At 45.0% G+C, this 15894-nt stretch overlaps 1 protein-coding gene across 1 annotated transcript in view; it reads right to left on the bottom strand.

The window, feature by feature from the left end:
* Positions 1–15085, bottom strand: part of PDZRN4 (PDZ domain containing ring finger 4) — a 251475-nt gene extending 236390 nt beyond the window's left edge. The window contains exons 1-3 of the mRNA XM_049814323.1: positions 14429–15085; positions 11841–11927; positions 7776–7880 (exon numbers count right to left, since the gene is read on the bottom strand). Of these exons, the coding sequence (XP_049670280.1) occupies positions 7776–7880; positions 11841–11927; positions 14429–15085 (849 nt within the window). The remainder of the gene's footprint in view (positions 1–7775; positions 7881–11840; positions 11928–14428) is intronic.
* Between the last annotated feature and the right edge of the window lie 809 nt (positions 15086–15894).

Below are 15894 nucleotides of genomic sequence, written 5' to 3'. Positions count from 1 at the left end.
AATCCTTCCTACCTAACAGCACCGCTGACTTGCCAGTTTGGCTACTGCCCGACTCTGCAGACACAATACAGTTATCAGAGTTCTGCTCCAGTACCGTTCCACCTTATTTCCCTATCAGGGTTCATGGCAGTGTGCACAGATGATGCTATTCCACAATTCAGTTACCCCTATTCCTACATCCCCTCCATTCCTCCCACACTGCCTCTTTATGGGTGAGCACTGGAAAACACTCCTGTGGAAACATAAGATCGTTGCTTTGTAGTCTAATTGTAAAGCTCAGTTCCTCCGTTTTTCTTCTTCCTTGCACACTCTCCTTCACTCTTCCCCTTCTGCTCCTACAGTGATCCAGCTGCTGTAGAGATCCACCACAGTCAGAGCAAAACACAAATACCTCATTGCAGAGAGGGGGTTACGCACACTCATGTGCATGCCAGATCCCAAAGCATATCATGCCTAACCTAAGCCACACAGACAAATACCCAACACGGTAGAAGTAGGATAAAAACCCATTGTAAAAGATGATTTTCATCACTGCCACTTAGCTTGCTCTCTTGAGTCCTTTCATGCTGGGTCACATCTCAGAAATACTCCCGCACTGCTCCTTCTGCCCCCTCTGCCTTGTGCCCTGTTCCAGCCACCCCAGTATCTCCTTTGCTTTGCTTACTGGGAGCCCCTCACAGAGGAGCATCCAGGCACATACAAATGTGCAGTAGACCAGCTAGCTCCGTCTCAAAAGAGCTATGACTCGCAAGCCGAAGAGACTTGCTGAAAAGGATGATACTGCCTTATCTCTTGAATATACCAATTCTGCAAATAAACCAGTTGGAGAGCTCGTCTGGTGATCATATTCCAACCACATGTCTGGCAGTTCCACTTTTTTTAGATGAAAGCACTGTGAGCACGCGTATTTCCACAAAAAAAAAGGTAGCATTATACTTGCACACGTGCCTGGTTTGTCTGTGAGAGCAATCCCAAAACAAACACAGCTGGGACACCCTCTTACAGGCTTCCACCTCTCTAGAGCTGGGTCTACAGCAAGTTCTCAGCAGATGGAAATGTCTCAGTTTATACTTCAGATAAAAAAAATGAATCACTTCCTAAAATCCAAGGCATTTTAGAATTTTTCACGATGCTGCTTTACACAAGTAGCAAAATAATATTTTGCCTTTTTATGAATGTAAGGCTCCATTCAATCAACTAAGGGATCAAATACTGAATTTCTGACAACAAAACCTGAAGTCATTATTCACTATTACCCCACTGACACCAAGTTCTCCTTTTCTTAAATATTGTTTGGTTTATTTCTCCCTTCTCTTTCAGATACAAAGTGTTTCGTGAAGTCTTACTAAGATTTGCAAGAAAAGATTATATATGAAATTGTAATTATTTCAGTAGTCCATTCTCTAACATATTTCATCAGAAAAAATACAGAAATTTTAGGTCATGTATAAACAAGTGTCTCATGTTCTCTTTTTAAACACAGACAGTAAATTGCTGGAATTTTAAGTGCTTTGTAGAAGGAACATAACCTGTTTTCCTAAACACAACATTTGCATTTTAGATCAGTGAATAGAGAGGAACGCAGGCACCTCTAAAGACCTATAGTGAGCCCAGTCAAATTTAGGCTGCCGATATTTGGGAACTCAGGTAACGAAGTACAAAATCCAGGCATTCCAGGGTGCCCACACGTCAGCTTTTAGCACAGCCAGTACACTGAACGCTAAGCTCCTCCACCTACACCTCATCCCTCCTGCACAGCCTTCTGAGAGTGGGCATCAGGAGCAGTAAACACCTTTTAGATAACACAGTAGCTAGAGCAAAGACCAGGAGGAGGAAAACCCCAGCTACTGGTACTTATTCAGTCAGGGAATCCCATCTTTCATACCTAGGGAAGTATCCTAGCTAGAGGATATCCTGGTTAATAGCATTTGCCACCTCCCCTCTCAAAGTCAAGATACTATGAAGTCAGAAATGCAAGTATCATTCAAGAAAGCATCATCTAAGACGCAAAACTGCAACAAAGAGGAAAACTCTCATGTATTGGCACAAGCACTTACCTAGAAAAAGGCAGGACCAGTATTCCAGATACAGCTCCCTGAAACCAGCATCTATTTCACAGCAGGTTATCGCTGGATAATCCTGACTCTCAAATGCTTGCTGGCACCGAGCTCCCTTTGAAGAGGATGAGGATGGGTGGAGGCTGGGCTCACACAGGATAGCCTCTGCCCTGGTAACGAGGGCAATCACCTGGAGGGGAAAGCTCAATCCTTTGCAGGTAGGGCAGAGACCACAACCCAGATGGCTCACTTCTTGCAGAGGCACTCCAAGACTTTCTGTTAAGTAAAAAAGTCGGTGGGGGCAGTAGCTCCCGTTCAAATGAAGTTATGTACAGACCTGGTCACACCTGACTTTTTTAAAGTTTCTGCAGACAGATGAAGGAAATCAGGTGTCAAAAAACCTGTATCTCAACAGGTGAGGGAGAGGTGAAAAGAGGCTACAGACATTTCTAAGCCTACGGTATAACTAATCTATTATGCCAGGGATCTTTCAGACTAATTAGGAGTTATCTAATGAATGCAGGTGCCAGACCTGGTTACCTGCAACATAACATTATGAATTTGTTAGGGATTTAAGAGAACTTAATGTACCTAAGGCTACTTTGGGCATATTTAGGCACACTGAAATCCACACCACTAAAATTAGCTATATAAAAGTTTCCTGAGCCACCACCCAGATCTTACTGGCCACATCATGTGCAGCTTTGGTTCAAAGCCATCCCAAATCTTCTAGCTCTGATCCCAGGAAGACAGTTTTTAAGCTCACTAATTCTACAGCCACAATCTGACAGTGGAGTTTCTTAGCCAAATAAACATGACTAGTATCAAAGATTTTGCTTAAGCAACATAGTGAGTGTAATGACAGAAACATGCAGAAGATAAAACATCACAAGGCTGACACGCAGCACAGTCAGCAGTCTGGCAATAGTTAAAAAGTTTCTGTGTAGGCGCTTTGCAGATGTAAGTTACTTCTGCCAGGATAAGCCTCAAGACTTCATCTTTATTGGAACTGGCTTTGCCGACATGCGCTTGAAAGCCATTGTGTGTGTACTCTCCAAAAAAGTGAAAAGAACAAAGGGAAACATGGGATAAGGGATGAAGCCGTATTTATTACGTTCTTACAAAGCTCAGGCTGCATAAACAAAATACACAGTCACGATACATACGCATCCATCTCATTTTTCAAAAAGACTTAAAGATCCCAGACTAAAAATGTTTTTCTTTCCTCTCTTCTCCATCATGCCTGCTTCTTAGCCATCAAATTAATGAGAATCAACTGACTAAAATGCAAAAGGGCCAATATCCTCATTTCACTTGAGGGTAAAAGAACAGAAGCCTTTGCCTCGCAGTGCAAGGAACAGAAAAACACTTGAGTCTTCCAGACGATGACGTGCTCACAGTTCCTCAAATGAATATTCTGGTCTTCAGCCTAAGCCCCTTTTACCTGCACACAAGTTTTTTCACTGCTGTTTTGTTATTTGGCAAACCTACTACAGAAGGTTCAGCTGTGACTACAGGGCTTTGTCTCCTAGGCAATGTGAATTAACAGTAGCTCTTTTTTCCTCAAATTGATGAAATATTGCTTGCATTTGGGTTTGTGGGGTTTTTTGCCGGATTGCAAATTCTGTCCTGGTCATGTATTTTATGTACAATGCTGAAGTAAAAAGATAAAATCACCATATCCCACTTCAGTAATGCAATGGTATTTTGCAAGACACTGTGACTTATAGAATGAAAGAGGGCTTGAGAAAATCAGTCACTGGTTTTTTCTGAAGTCAGGCTCAAAACCAGAGGAGATGACATACCAATTTCTGTAAAATTTAATATTATATAAAGAACAATCCAAATCAAGTATGAAGAACTAGTTCTGAATGGCTTGTTAACTAGGCATTAACCAGTGTATTTGGAGCTCTGGCCAACATGGTGCCATTCTGGTGTGAAGTTGAACTGACTACAAACTGAGAGAGTAACTTTTTCCTCCATACAGAAAGAGCTGCTTCCAGTGTTACTGCTCAGAACTATAAATATCTATTTTAAAAAGCAGCAGGTAAAACACTTCTGTGTATCAGCAGCATTGCCAAGGATCATAGCTGGTTTATGCTGCCTTGAGGAGCCTATTAGCATCAGCAGAGATGAGCAGTGAACTTATTCAGTAGGAAGGATTTGCATGAAGTGAGGGGGAGATTAAATGATGCATAGCTATAGAACTGTGAACCGTTCTAAACATACTTTGTACTTTCTCCCAGCAGCAACCAGAATTCTTTGAACCAGCACAGACTAATAGACAGTCCTGTGCATGGCTTGCTGCTTGCCTCCTCCTCTCGGAATTCACAGGCAGGGTGGAAAGGAAGAAGACGGAGATCTAAAAGTTAGAGGTCTGGCAGCTTTATACCACTGCTCATATCCAAGGCTTTCATGTTGGGAGTCGCAGCTATTGATGCTGCATCCAGTTTTATGAGATGCTTTTTATAGCATGTGATCAGTGTTTAGTCCCGGAACACATGCTGCACTGTGTTAAATTAGGGAGCTAGATTTCTGGATAAAAACTTCTGAAAGCAGCAGAAGACCATGACATCTGGAGGAACCTGCTACCTAGAAGTAATTCATGAGAAAGAGTTTCTCCTTGATGAACAAATAATGATCATTTTTGGCTTGTAACAGGATTCCTGAAAGTACGCATCGCCAAAATGCTGCTTGTGCACACCACTGTCCCAAGCCAGCTTTACAGGCCGTAAAGAAGTCTCTTCTCACAGAGCAGTTAACTTTGAATAAAGAGGGTAAAGCTATGCCTGAAATCTCCTGTTCCTCAGCGGAACAGTGAAAACGATCGGCGAGGGCCCTGTGACCGTCCCCCCTGAAGAGCTGCAGCCCCTCGCACAGAGTCCCTGGGGCTGTCGCCCTTCACCTCTCCCTGTCACCCTCACCACCCTCACCCACCACCAGCCTGCCAGCCCACAGGCATCTCTTTCAGCTTTCAGGTCCTCAAGCACAAAATACCCTCGCGTGAGGGTAAAGCCCAAATAAACACCAGCCCTTTTCAGACTAAGGTGTCGAAAAGGCTCTACGGCCCATATTCCGGGCACGCTCATCTCAAAACCCTCCAGGTACTCAAGTCATTTGTGTGGCGTTGTTACACTTTGCGTAAATAACCTTACGAAAGAAATCTGATTTCTTCCCTTGGCACCCTTTCAAATACCGTAACAATTATTTGGCAAAGTTGGTGCCACAGGTAATGACGTATATAAAGTAGAAGGCATCACTACTTATGTCTGCCAGGCTTGGCTCCCAATCCCAGCTGCCAATGCCATAGGACTGTGAAATCCATTTGCTGCACTAGGTTACCCACGAGATGGTCATCTGAAATGTGCACAACTCACTGTAGTCAACCACATGCAGTTAACATTTGTTAAACATCTGATAAAGCACTGAAACAAATTACCTTCTTTATTTAGCAACACGCCTTGAGAACAGATTTTCTCCTGATTTAATGGGATAGTTCTGTCCGTTATCCCATTAGCTACGCATTGCTAGAAACACCCCGGGCATCACATTGCCAAACAACTGACTGAAGCTATTAAAAGCTCTTCGAACAACATCGGTCCCTTCTGCTCTTGATTATTGAAAAACGGTCTCATAAAACATCACCCATTAGATCAGATCACCAAATGAGTGAAAAGCAAGCAATAATAAGAAGTCCCACTTCCTATCAACTTTTCACCAAAGCTCATATTCTGTGTATCTGCCAACATTTTTGAAACAGTTGCACCATCCGACTTATTTCCTCACAGCAAAAGCTTTCATACCGATCCTTCACAACAAACCGCAGCAGTGCTGGCAGGGCATACTGGTGCAAGAAGACATCGGTAGCTATGTATGGGCAAGCAAAAATTCAACCTTTTACCTCCAGCTGCTTCCTATATCTAGCATGGAGGAATAATTACTTTTTTTGCATTTCATTTAGAAAATCTTAATGTTAACCATTTCTCCTCCTCTTTTTATTTTAGTCTAACAAATTTTGAAACACTGAAACATTTGGTAGAATATTTGGCCTAACCCTGAACATTTTTAAATGCTTCCCGGAATACAAAAAATTATATACAAAGCTGTTGTACATTAGTATGGTGCAAATGGTGCTCCATTCAGAGCTGTATGAATACTTGTGCTAGACTGGATCTGTAGTTTCACACAGAACTGAAATCTGTACGTTCTCAGTAGTGATTTAAATCTCAGTATGATCTTATGCAGGCAGAATTTTACAACAAAAGAAAAAATCAAGCACCAATTATGGTGGCATTTTGAGAAATGACCTCACGTTTAATAAATGCTGGCTTGTGATTTTATTCTTCCTTCCTCCAAAACCACTCCATTTTGCCCTAAAAATCAAGGCACTATAAAAGAACAATAAAATAAAGCAGGAATTGTTGAGCAAATGCATAAAACTATGTAGCTGGTCAGTCTGTAGAAAATACAAGATGGTATGCGAAATAGTAATGTCAGAAGAAAATAGATTTTTTTCAGCATAGGGATGCTGTTACAAAAAAAATGGGATGCAAAAGCTTTTTTTATGTCTTACGGAGCTAAGAGTTATGTTGCAAGTTCAGTTCGGCTCAGCCAGCTTGGTTTCTACCGGAGATAAATGTATCTGCCAGCTAAGAGCGTGAGCTTTCCTTTACAAGAAAATGTAATTTGGTTTCACACAACTGGTCTAGGCTCCCAACATTAAGAGCAGCGCCAACACTCAAACGCTCTTGGCTTACGTTTCTAGTCCTTAACAGCGAAATAACGCAAGAAGCCAGCAGCAGCACTCTGCTTTTGTCTCCCAATCCACTTGTTTCGCGTGTCTTTGTTCAAAACCCTGTCCAACTGGCAAGTTCACACCATGCTTCTAAGCCTCCCCTAAACCCAAGGCTGGAGCGATGTATCCTAAACAAACCCAGCAGCTACTGGTACGTGCTGTCATTCAGAGAGTTGTATTAGAGCTGCGATGCGAAATGCCGTTTCGACAGCACCCTAAGGAATCTATTTCGGTGACTGTTTGAAACTGTTCCTTCGAGACCTATTAGAGGGCTAATTATGGTTACATATGTAGGCTAGGCAGCAACCTATAACTATAATTTTAAAATTACAGTTATTTTACAGGAAAAGACTGCATACAACACAGGAATAAACTTTAAAATATCCATGCCAGCATATTACATGACTAGGAAAGAGCTATATTGGTCCTGGTGAGAAGAAGAGATGATCTACTTTTGCTCACATAGCAGAAAGTATTTTCTCTAATTGTTTAAGAAGTTTCATGGCACTGCTTCCCAGCACAGCTTCTCTGTAGCGTCCCAGAGTCACACCAGTAATAACCCTTACCCAGGGAAAAATCAATTCACTAAGCCTGTGAACTTCCATAGAGTCATTTGCCTTCTGTCTCAAGTTAATGAAAAGAAATACAAAATGCCTCTCTCGGTTGCTATTTCAGTGTCTACACCTTTGCCTCGCTTAAATCAGCTTAAGCCCAAGACCAATACGTTTATTAGTTGTTGGAAAAATCCATCATGTGTCTTCATATCTGAGAAATATTCCAGCAGTTCCACATACAAGAATCATGTTTAGACACAGCAAAAGAGGAAAATTACAACGTACTTAGTGTAAGAACCATCAAATCCTTGATTAATCTGATAATATAACAGACTAATCCACCGGTGGGGTTTGGTTTTTTTTCCTTACCTCAATAATCTTGTCATGAATTTGCAGGCCTTCTGCTTTGTCTGCAGGTCCATTTTCCAAAATCTTTGACACATAAATTCCCTCAGCAGATTCCTCCTGATTGTTCTGTACCAGGGAAGTTGCAAAAAGGGCCACATTAGTACAAGAAATGAGATGGTACTAAAATCAGCAGGGATGAAAAATGCAAATCCACCTGAAATATGCAGCTTGCTTTTCTAACTAAGCATTAAGCTCCTTGGGATTTTTTTTTAAACTTGCTTGCTTAACACAAACTAGTCATTAATCAAAAGGACAGAATTAATGAACTATTCCAGCATTTTTTTATAAGATTATCCATTTACTTCTGGTTATTTTAGTCTAAATGAGACACAGAGTGCAATGGTAATCAGATCCCAGCTAAAATATTTAAAGCAGACCTCAGACTTCACAGCAGACAGTGACTAGTACATAAATGCACAGAGGAAGATACTCATAAAAATGGATGTACAAGTGCTTCTCTCAGGAGGGAAAGGGCTCCTGCAGTACTGCTGCTTGAAAACTTTTTTTCCGTGTTTGAAAATAAAGCTCCAAGGAGCAAAGTGGCATTAGTTAGTCGGCATGTAACAGTGATAGGATTTGGTTGGAATTGGTTAACCTCATAAATCCTATTCACATGGGAGATTGAGAACTTGCTCAACTGTGAAATCCATACAGCTGTGGACAAAAAGAGAACCCGCTTCCAGTTGATCTTTACACATTGCTAAGTACAACTCGCATGAAGGTCAAACTTAAAGCAGGTAAGTTATCTACCGCAGCTGGAAAGATACACCTGATGTTGTTGCACATGCTAAAATTACTTCATCGCATGATAGTTTAAAATAGTTCTAAATCATTATTAATAAAGAAACAATGCCAAGCAGACACTGCCTACCTAAAGTATTTTTAAGTGTTCATACAAATAATAACCTAGACAGCAATAAATGAAGGCATCTTTTTCCAGATGATTTATGCTTTGGATAGCAGTTTATAGGATGCTTATTTTGCTTCTGTGACTGGTGAATCCCTGGCCAACAGCACGATTCATGTGTGTACAGGTTTCTAGGTCTAGGTCCTATATGCTCACGGGGAAAATGTTTTATAATTTCTTCTATTATGGAAATTATAAAGGCATAACAAAAAACGGAGCCACTGTAAACCATGCTTTACAGACTGGCAACTGTCCTATGGAGACTCAACCCAGGTAGATTTCAGGGTAACAAATATTTGCTCAACATGATGTTACTCAGACTACGATTTCATAAACTCCTTTTTTTTTTTTTCCTTTTGTCACAGAGACTCATAGCTGTCAGGTAAGAAGCAAAAGGGAAACTTATTAACAGTTCCAGCAATATTTTGAAATGATGAACAAACAGACCTCCACCAAGTTCCCATCTAAGCAGTAAGAAATGAAACCCCGATGAAAGAAGCATAATAGCCATTAATGAAAACGCAGGAGGGACACGGTTTGGTTTTTCCCTTAAGAAAACAAAAGGCTAGAGTACAGTACCATCACCCACATAAACCCGTATTTTTTTCCATAAGACATTGCGCTGGCTTTTTCAAGAGTAACGTATGACCCGGTAAGAAGAAGGATATTTCAGTCCGGCTCGTGGTCCCCATTGGTAGCACGTGCCAGTATCCACCAGACCCAAAAAGGCAGCACGTGGCACACAGAGCTCCGGCACCCGGTCCGGCAGCCCGCCGCCGGCGCGGCGGGGGATGGAGAGCAGCTACCGAGACGGTCGGTGCAGCCGACCTTTGGCGGAGCCTGGGGTTGGGTGACCACAGGAGCCCCAAGCCGTGCCGGCAGCACACACCTCCCTCCAGCCCGGCTTTGCCCTGGTGTTCTCGGGGTTGGGGGGACAGCCCCCACAGCCTGCTCCGCGGGACAGTCCTTCCAGCCAGTCAGAGCTGGGGCCCAGGACAAAAATCGGGCATCAAAGAGGCCTTGCTCCATTAGAGTAATGAATCACCTCATGTGAAATGAGTCAATGAGTCCCTTGCTGACAAAATAAAAGACAAGCTTGTGATGAGTGGTTCCTTTCCTCTCCTCCTCCCTCCAGGTAGAAGGCAAACAGCGGGGAAGCCCGTTACGGACTGCAACGAAACACAGCCAACGGAAAGTATGGGTGTACCTTCCTCGGGTCACCAAGAGTCACCTACTTCCCAATGGGAAAAACCTATGCTGTACTTTATAAAACACCAAGAGCGCGTGGTGAAGAAACACATTCCCACGTAGGCGACTAATAATGTCATGACACCACTGCTCTGCTCTTCCGCTGCAAGAGCTGACGCTTCACCCAAGGGCACTTTTTCCCTGAACAACCCGAATGTGCAGATCGCCTTCATGAACTCTTTTTGCCTGGTTACCAAACAATTTCTGTTCCACGATTTAAGTTTTTGAGGAGAGTTTTTTATTTTCATTATTTGAGTCAACTCAATCCTGTTTTCCTGTTATATCCTTTGGCTCCAGATATGTTGAATGAGACCTTATACTGATATCTGGGAACTGCCAGTCAAACATCTGTGGTATACACATTTATCGCAATGAGAACAAAAGAAGCCAGAACTTCCAAATTCAATTTCAAAGACTCAAAAAACCCCGAGACCCAGCTCTGCCTGACAGCTCCGCCAACTCCTCCATCTCCAGCTATCAGTGTTAATGGAAGACCATGACCATTTCCTTCTCTCCGGTCAGCAGTTCTCTCCACGGACAGTGCTATGAACCTTCATATACTTATCATTTACTCCTTAAACTTCCAGAATATTCATTCAAACACCCTAACAGTTTGCAATATAAAAAACTGTTCCCGTATGCACTGTCAGCATGTAAGTACTTCAGAGAAGCTCAGCTGGCATCCCAAAAAAGCTGAACACCACGCTCCCCTTTCCCTGCAGTTTTCCTACAGCTGTAAATAACAGAAGTCACACTGCAATCCAAACTAAAGATTGTCTGGACTTCGTTACTGGTATACTCAAAATATGGATATAATCAAAGCACGTGTATTTTATCTTATAGCCACCTGTTGTCTCATCCTTCCACTAGAAAAACTGAAAAACCTCTTGCTTTGGATTTACAGCACCAACATCTGATAACTGCTGGTCTTCGTATTTACCCACAGGGAGCAGTAATTCTGCAGCGCAGACAGTGAACCTCTTAGGCTAATGGGAACAGACTCTTTGGCACCGCTAAATATAGCTTTAGAGCAGAAGATTGCCAAACTAATATGCAGGGTCCCATTCCCCTCCTCAATAATAGTAGGACGTTACAATTCTCCCACGTAGCAAGAACCTGATCAGTGCATATTACCAAGCCTTTTTTAATCAACTATTAATTTTCCAGTTTAACAGGTTTCTTTACCCTTCATATGTAATGACAGTCCTGATTAATGCTTTTGGAAGGATGAAGTAAAAAAAAAAAAAAAAAAAAAAGGCATATTCTTATGCATATTCTAGGGGGGGTTAGCGATCCTTATGCATATTCTATGGTTTCCAATGAACTTTCTAAACCTAGACTGATGAGACTAGATTGATTTAAGATACAAGGTCGATGAAAACTCTGTTTCAGTTCAGAAAGAAAGAAAAATTGAAAGCAGGCATGTGAGAGCTGCACATGTGCTTAAACTATCTGAGCTACAGGAGCAAATTTTCATCTCTCCTTTAAATGAAAAAAAAAAAAAGCAAGCTGTTTCCAAAAATTCCAATGGCTTAATCCTGCAACAATGACTCTTATAAGTAGTCCCAGAGATTTCCATTGAACAGTTTGCATGAATACATATTACTCACATGGGAACTAAGTGCAGATCAGCCTTAAGTTTTAAAGCAAAACAAATGGGAACACCTTTCCTGAAAAATTAGAATAATCCAATTCTCACAAGTTTATGTCTTCAAAACAATGACTTTAATAACACCTGAGAATATACAGTTCTTCTATGTACGGAGCTGATTCCATACCTACTGTCATCGAAAGTAACTCTTTAATTACTAACAGTGTATATAGTAACAGAAAGCATGGTCAGAATAACCTACAGTTACTTTTCTCATTACCTGATTGGGTCGTCCTCCTATAATATTGAATCCCAAAGTATCATTTTCTCGGTGTAGCATGATCGTTAATGGTTTGGGTTCTCCTCCCTAAGAAGCAAGAGGTGAAATATTCTTTAAGAATACACTCTCAAAAAGAAGAACTTAAGTGAAAGCACTAATGTACAAAAGATTTTTAGCTGGAGAATAGGTAAGATAAGGCTTAAAGGGAAATTAGGCTGAAAAGATAACAAAAGACTCTGCAGTGGAAAAAAAACCCCAACAAAACAAAGGAGAAGTCACATGCCACTAAAAAGTAACAGGTAACACCCGATTATCTTCAGTGCTGAACAGAAAAAAGCGCAGGCTTTTGGTGGGAGGAATCCTCAGCACGGCTGAAAACCCCTATGTGCATCAACGTTACAGACATGAAACATACAGGTTAAAATACACCACATTACAATATTCAGACCGCAAAGTCATATCAGTACACATTTCATAGCAACTTTCAGGGAAGATACCCACAGAAAATGAAACCCTACTCTGCATCCCAACGTTTCACTTCTCTCCCCGAAAGAAAGAATCCAAAACCATGCCTGTAAAAAAGTAGTTTTTTCTAAACAAGGTTTAAAATACGAAGCAAACTTTCAACAACAGTGATGGAGTCAAAGTTAAAAATGAAAAAGAGAAAGAAACCTTTTCCTTCAGTGAACAGGTAAATAATTTTCTAAAAAAAAATTACAAGCAAAAAAATATTTCAAGTGTCTAGCACAGCAAGTTAGCTTATTTTACCTTGTTCACGTATGATCATAGTTGCATTTCAGAGGCCATATTCCCCACAAAAAAAAAAAAAAAAAAAAATCTGTATTCATCCAGCACTGTTAAGTGTTTGTGTTTGCCAGTCTCTATAAATCAGCTGATGAACATAAATTTGACACCTAAGTAAGGTACACCTTTCTAAACGTTCAAAATACAACACTTAACGCTGAAGCCCATGTTTTATTAACTGCGACAGTGAAATGTTTTCCTGCCGCACGATACCTTTGATTTTAACGAAGTACATTTTTTTACTTTATCGATACTTTTTCTTCCAAACGCCTGGTTTCTCCATTGCCCTGGTCCCATCTGTAGAAGAGGTTTCTGAGCAGCAGTACACACAGCAGCACCTACTGGCACTGCTCAGAAATGGCAGATCCTCCGCTCCTGCCCAGGAGGAGCGATGCCTCCACGCCCATCCCCACACCTCCTTACTGAAAATCCAGATCTCTCTCCTCCCTTCTACAGCCACTGCTTTCCTCGCACGCCCCACGCTCCTTAGCAGTCACTGCTGCCCCTCTTCATATGACCTTACCCCATCTGCCAAGAGACGCAGCAGATGTATAGGCACACCTCCCAGAGCCAGCAACCTATATACCTCATGCATTAGCTAGCCAAAGGAAATCAGGGGAAAAAAAAAAAAAAAAAAAAAAAAAAAAAAAAGATTAAACATTCAAGTCTCCAAACACAAAGTTGCTCAGTGCCACGAAGACCCATGTTTCTAGGCACGCAGGTGTCCTGCAAACAGCATCCCCTTCCCCATTTCCCCTGCAGCAGTCAGATGCCCAGCACGCTGCTACATTGCTTCAGGAGCAAGTTTGGCTGCTCAGACCTTTTCCACTTGGGATTTTGCTTCCCAAGGGTCCGTGAAGATTTGGGTAAGAAGCAAAATTCGTTGCATTAAAACGCTCCTCACCACGGCTGCAACCAGCAGTGCCACAACCTGCACAAGCAATCTCACAGCCAGGAGTTAACGCTCAAAAAAAAAAAAAAAAAAAAAAAAAAAAAAATTAAAAAAAAATATAAAAATCAGCTCCCTTACAGCGAGTTAAGGCAGCTCACCAGTGCTCTCGGATGGTTTATTTAGCCTAAAGGAGGCGAGTCCCTCTCTGAGCAATGCCATCAGGGGAGAGGGCGAAGCCCTGCGCCGGTCTCTGCTCTCAGCGTCAACTGTTACTCCATTCTACCAAACGAGAGAGACTTTGCGGTCCTTCCACCATCGTTCCCAATAAGTTCACAACAATTTTACGCTCCGTTTTGGGTTTTTTTTAAGACAACTTCCCAGCTTCTCAAAGAGGAGGTAAAAGCCAGCTCCATGCCCCTCAGCTCTGTCCCAGCTGCAGCAAACCGAGCAGGCAGGGCAGCCGGGTCCCTGCGAGGCTTTTGGGGGGGGGGAGCAGAATGCGAACACCCCCCCCCCCCGGAGGAACCGGGACCCGCTCAGCGGCTGCCACCCCCTTCCCCTCCCCATCCTCTCCGGCCAAGCAAAGCGCCCGGTCGCCCTCGATGTTTCGGCCGCCGAAAGAGGGACCCGACAAGGAGCGCGGTCGCCGTCGGGGCTGGTGGCTCCATCACCCCGGGGGGATGCGCGGAGATTTGCGGGGGGGGGGGGGGGGGGGGGGGGTCGGGCTGGGTCCCGGCGGGGACTCGGGGTTTGACTTGCCGGCTGCCACCGGGGACACCTCTCGCACCGGTGGCTCCCAAGGCGAAAAGCAGAGCCGGGGGGGAGAGCATCGCTGGAGTGGAGGCGTTGGGGGGGGGGGGGGGGGGGGGGGGAGGAAGAATTGCCCGCTCACCTTACCGGGCTGGCTGCCCGCCAGGTCCCGGGTGATGCCGCTGATGTGGCTCACGTACTGGCCGAACTTCGCCTGGTACCGTCTGGCCGTCAGCTGCACCTCGTTCTGCAGCGCCGAGAGCTGAGCCAGCAGCGATTTCTCCCTCCTGCTCCAGCGCACGGTCTCCCTCTTCACCTCGCTGCCCGGCTCCGGACCACCACCACCACCACCACCACCACCACCACCAGCAGCGCTCCGCAGCCCCCGCAGGCAGCGATGCCCTCCGGCCGGCCGCCCCGCGGAACCAGCGCCTCCCCCCGAGCGGCCGGTACCGGGGAGCCCGCTCCGGGGCTCCGGTCCGTAGCGACACGCCGCCAGGTGGGCGGGCAGCTCCCGTAGGCGGACGGTACGGCCGCAGCCCCTCGGGCTGTAATCGCACTTGACCTCCAGCTTCTGGACGAGGCTACGGAGGGGTAAAACGGGACGCAGGTCGGCGATCGCCAGCGGTCGGCACCGCAGAGGGCAGAGCCGCCGCCGAGCCGCCCAGGGCAGCAGGCAACCGGCGCAAAAGACGTGCCCGCACGGTGCGGACAGCGGTTCTTCCAAAACCCTCCCGCACAGCTTGCACTGCAGCTCCGCCGCCACCGGAGCCGCGAAACGAGACGGGTCGAAACCCATGGCGAGGCCCGGCTAGACGGCCCAACTTTGCCCCGGCCCCGCTGGAGCCGCTCCCGGCGGGCGGGCGAGGGGGCGGGCGGAGGAAACGGGGGAGGCGGGCGGCAGCGCCGAGAGCTGCAGTTCCCGGCCGCTTTCCCACCCCGCATCACCTCCCTCCCTCTCCCCGGTGCTGCCTCCCCACGCCCAGCCCCGGCACCACCTCCGTCCGTCCGTCCGTCCGTCCGTCCGTCCGTCCTCCCCGGGGCATCCTCGGCGGGCGAGGAGGGGGAGAGCCGCGGGGGACCCGCCGTTGTGGGTCGGGGAGATGTGGGGAAAGTGGTTTTCGGGTCTTTTCGTACCGTGCCGGTAAGTAGTGAAGGCGTGTGAGTGTGCTTCTTCCCTCGGCCTCTCGAAAAGGCTCGCTCCCGTCAGGGCGCAGAAAGCCGAAGCCCCCCAGTCGCGCTCGCTTTGTCGCCGCACCAATAAAAAAATACAGCCGGGATGACAAAATTGCTCGTTGAGCTCTCTTAAACAACAACATGTGTATAAGCAACGCTTTCGTTTGCAGAAAAGCTAAAACGCGGCCAAATCTGGAAGCGCGTACTTGGGATCGGTAGCCAGCCTGGATTCTACCCCTTCATTGCCGCACAACCCACAACCTCCACTGAAACATGAAACCCCTAACACATTCCCCACATAACTTTACTATTGAAAACACAGGGCCAGGTTGCTGCCCCCCAGCCCTGTGGAAAACCTGCCAGAGGAGAGCGGGATGGAGCCCACCGAGGGGTTTCCTCAGCGGGCTCCTTCACGCGTGGGTCAGACACCGT

This window comes from Accipiter gentilis, chromosome 11 (assembly GCF_929443795.1).
Source record: "Accipiter gentilis chromosome 11, bAccGen1.1, whole genome shotgun sequence".
In the NCBI taxonomy this organism is placed as follows: domain Eukaryota; kingdom Metazoa; phylum Chordata; class Aves; order Accipitriformes; family Accipitridae; genus Astur; species Astur gentilis.
Note: the sequence above shows the minus strand (reverse complement) of the source record. Positions and strands in the feature narration are given on the sequence as shown.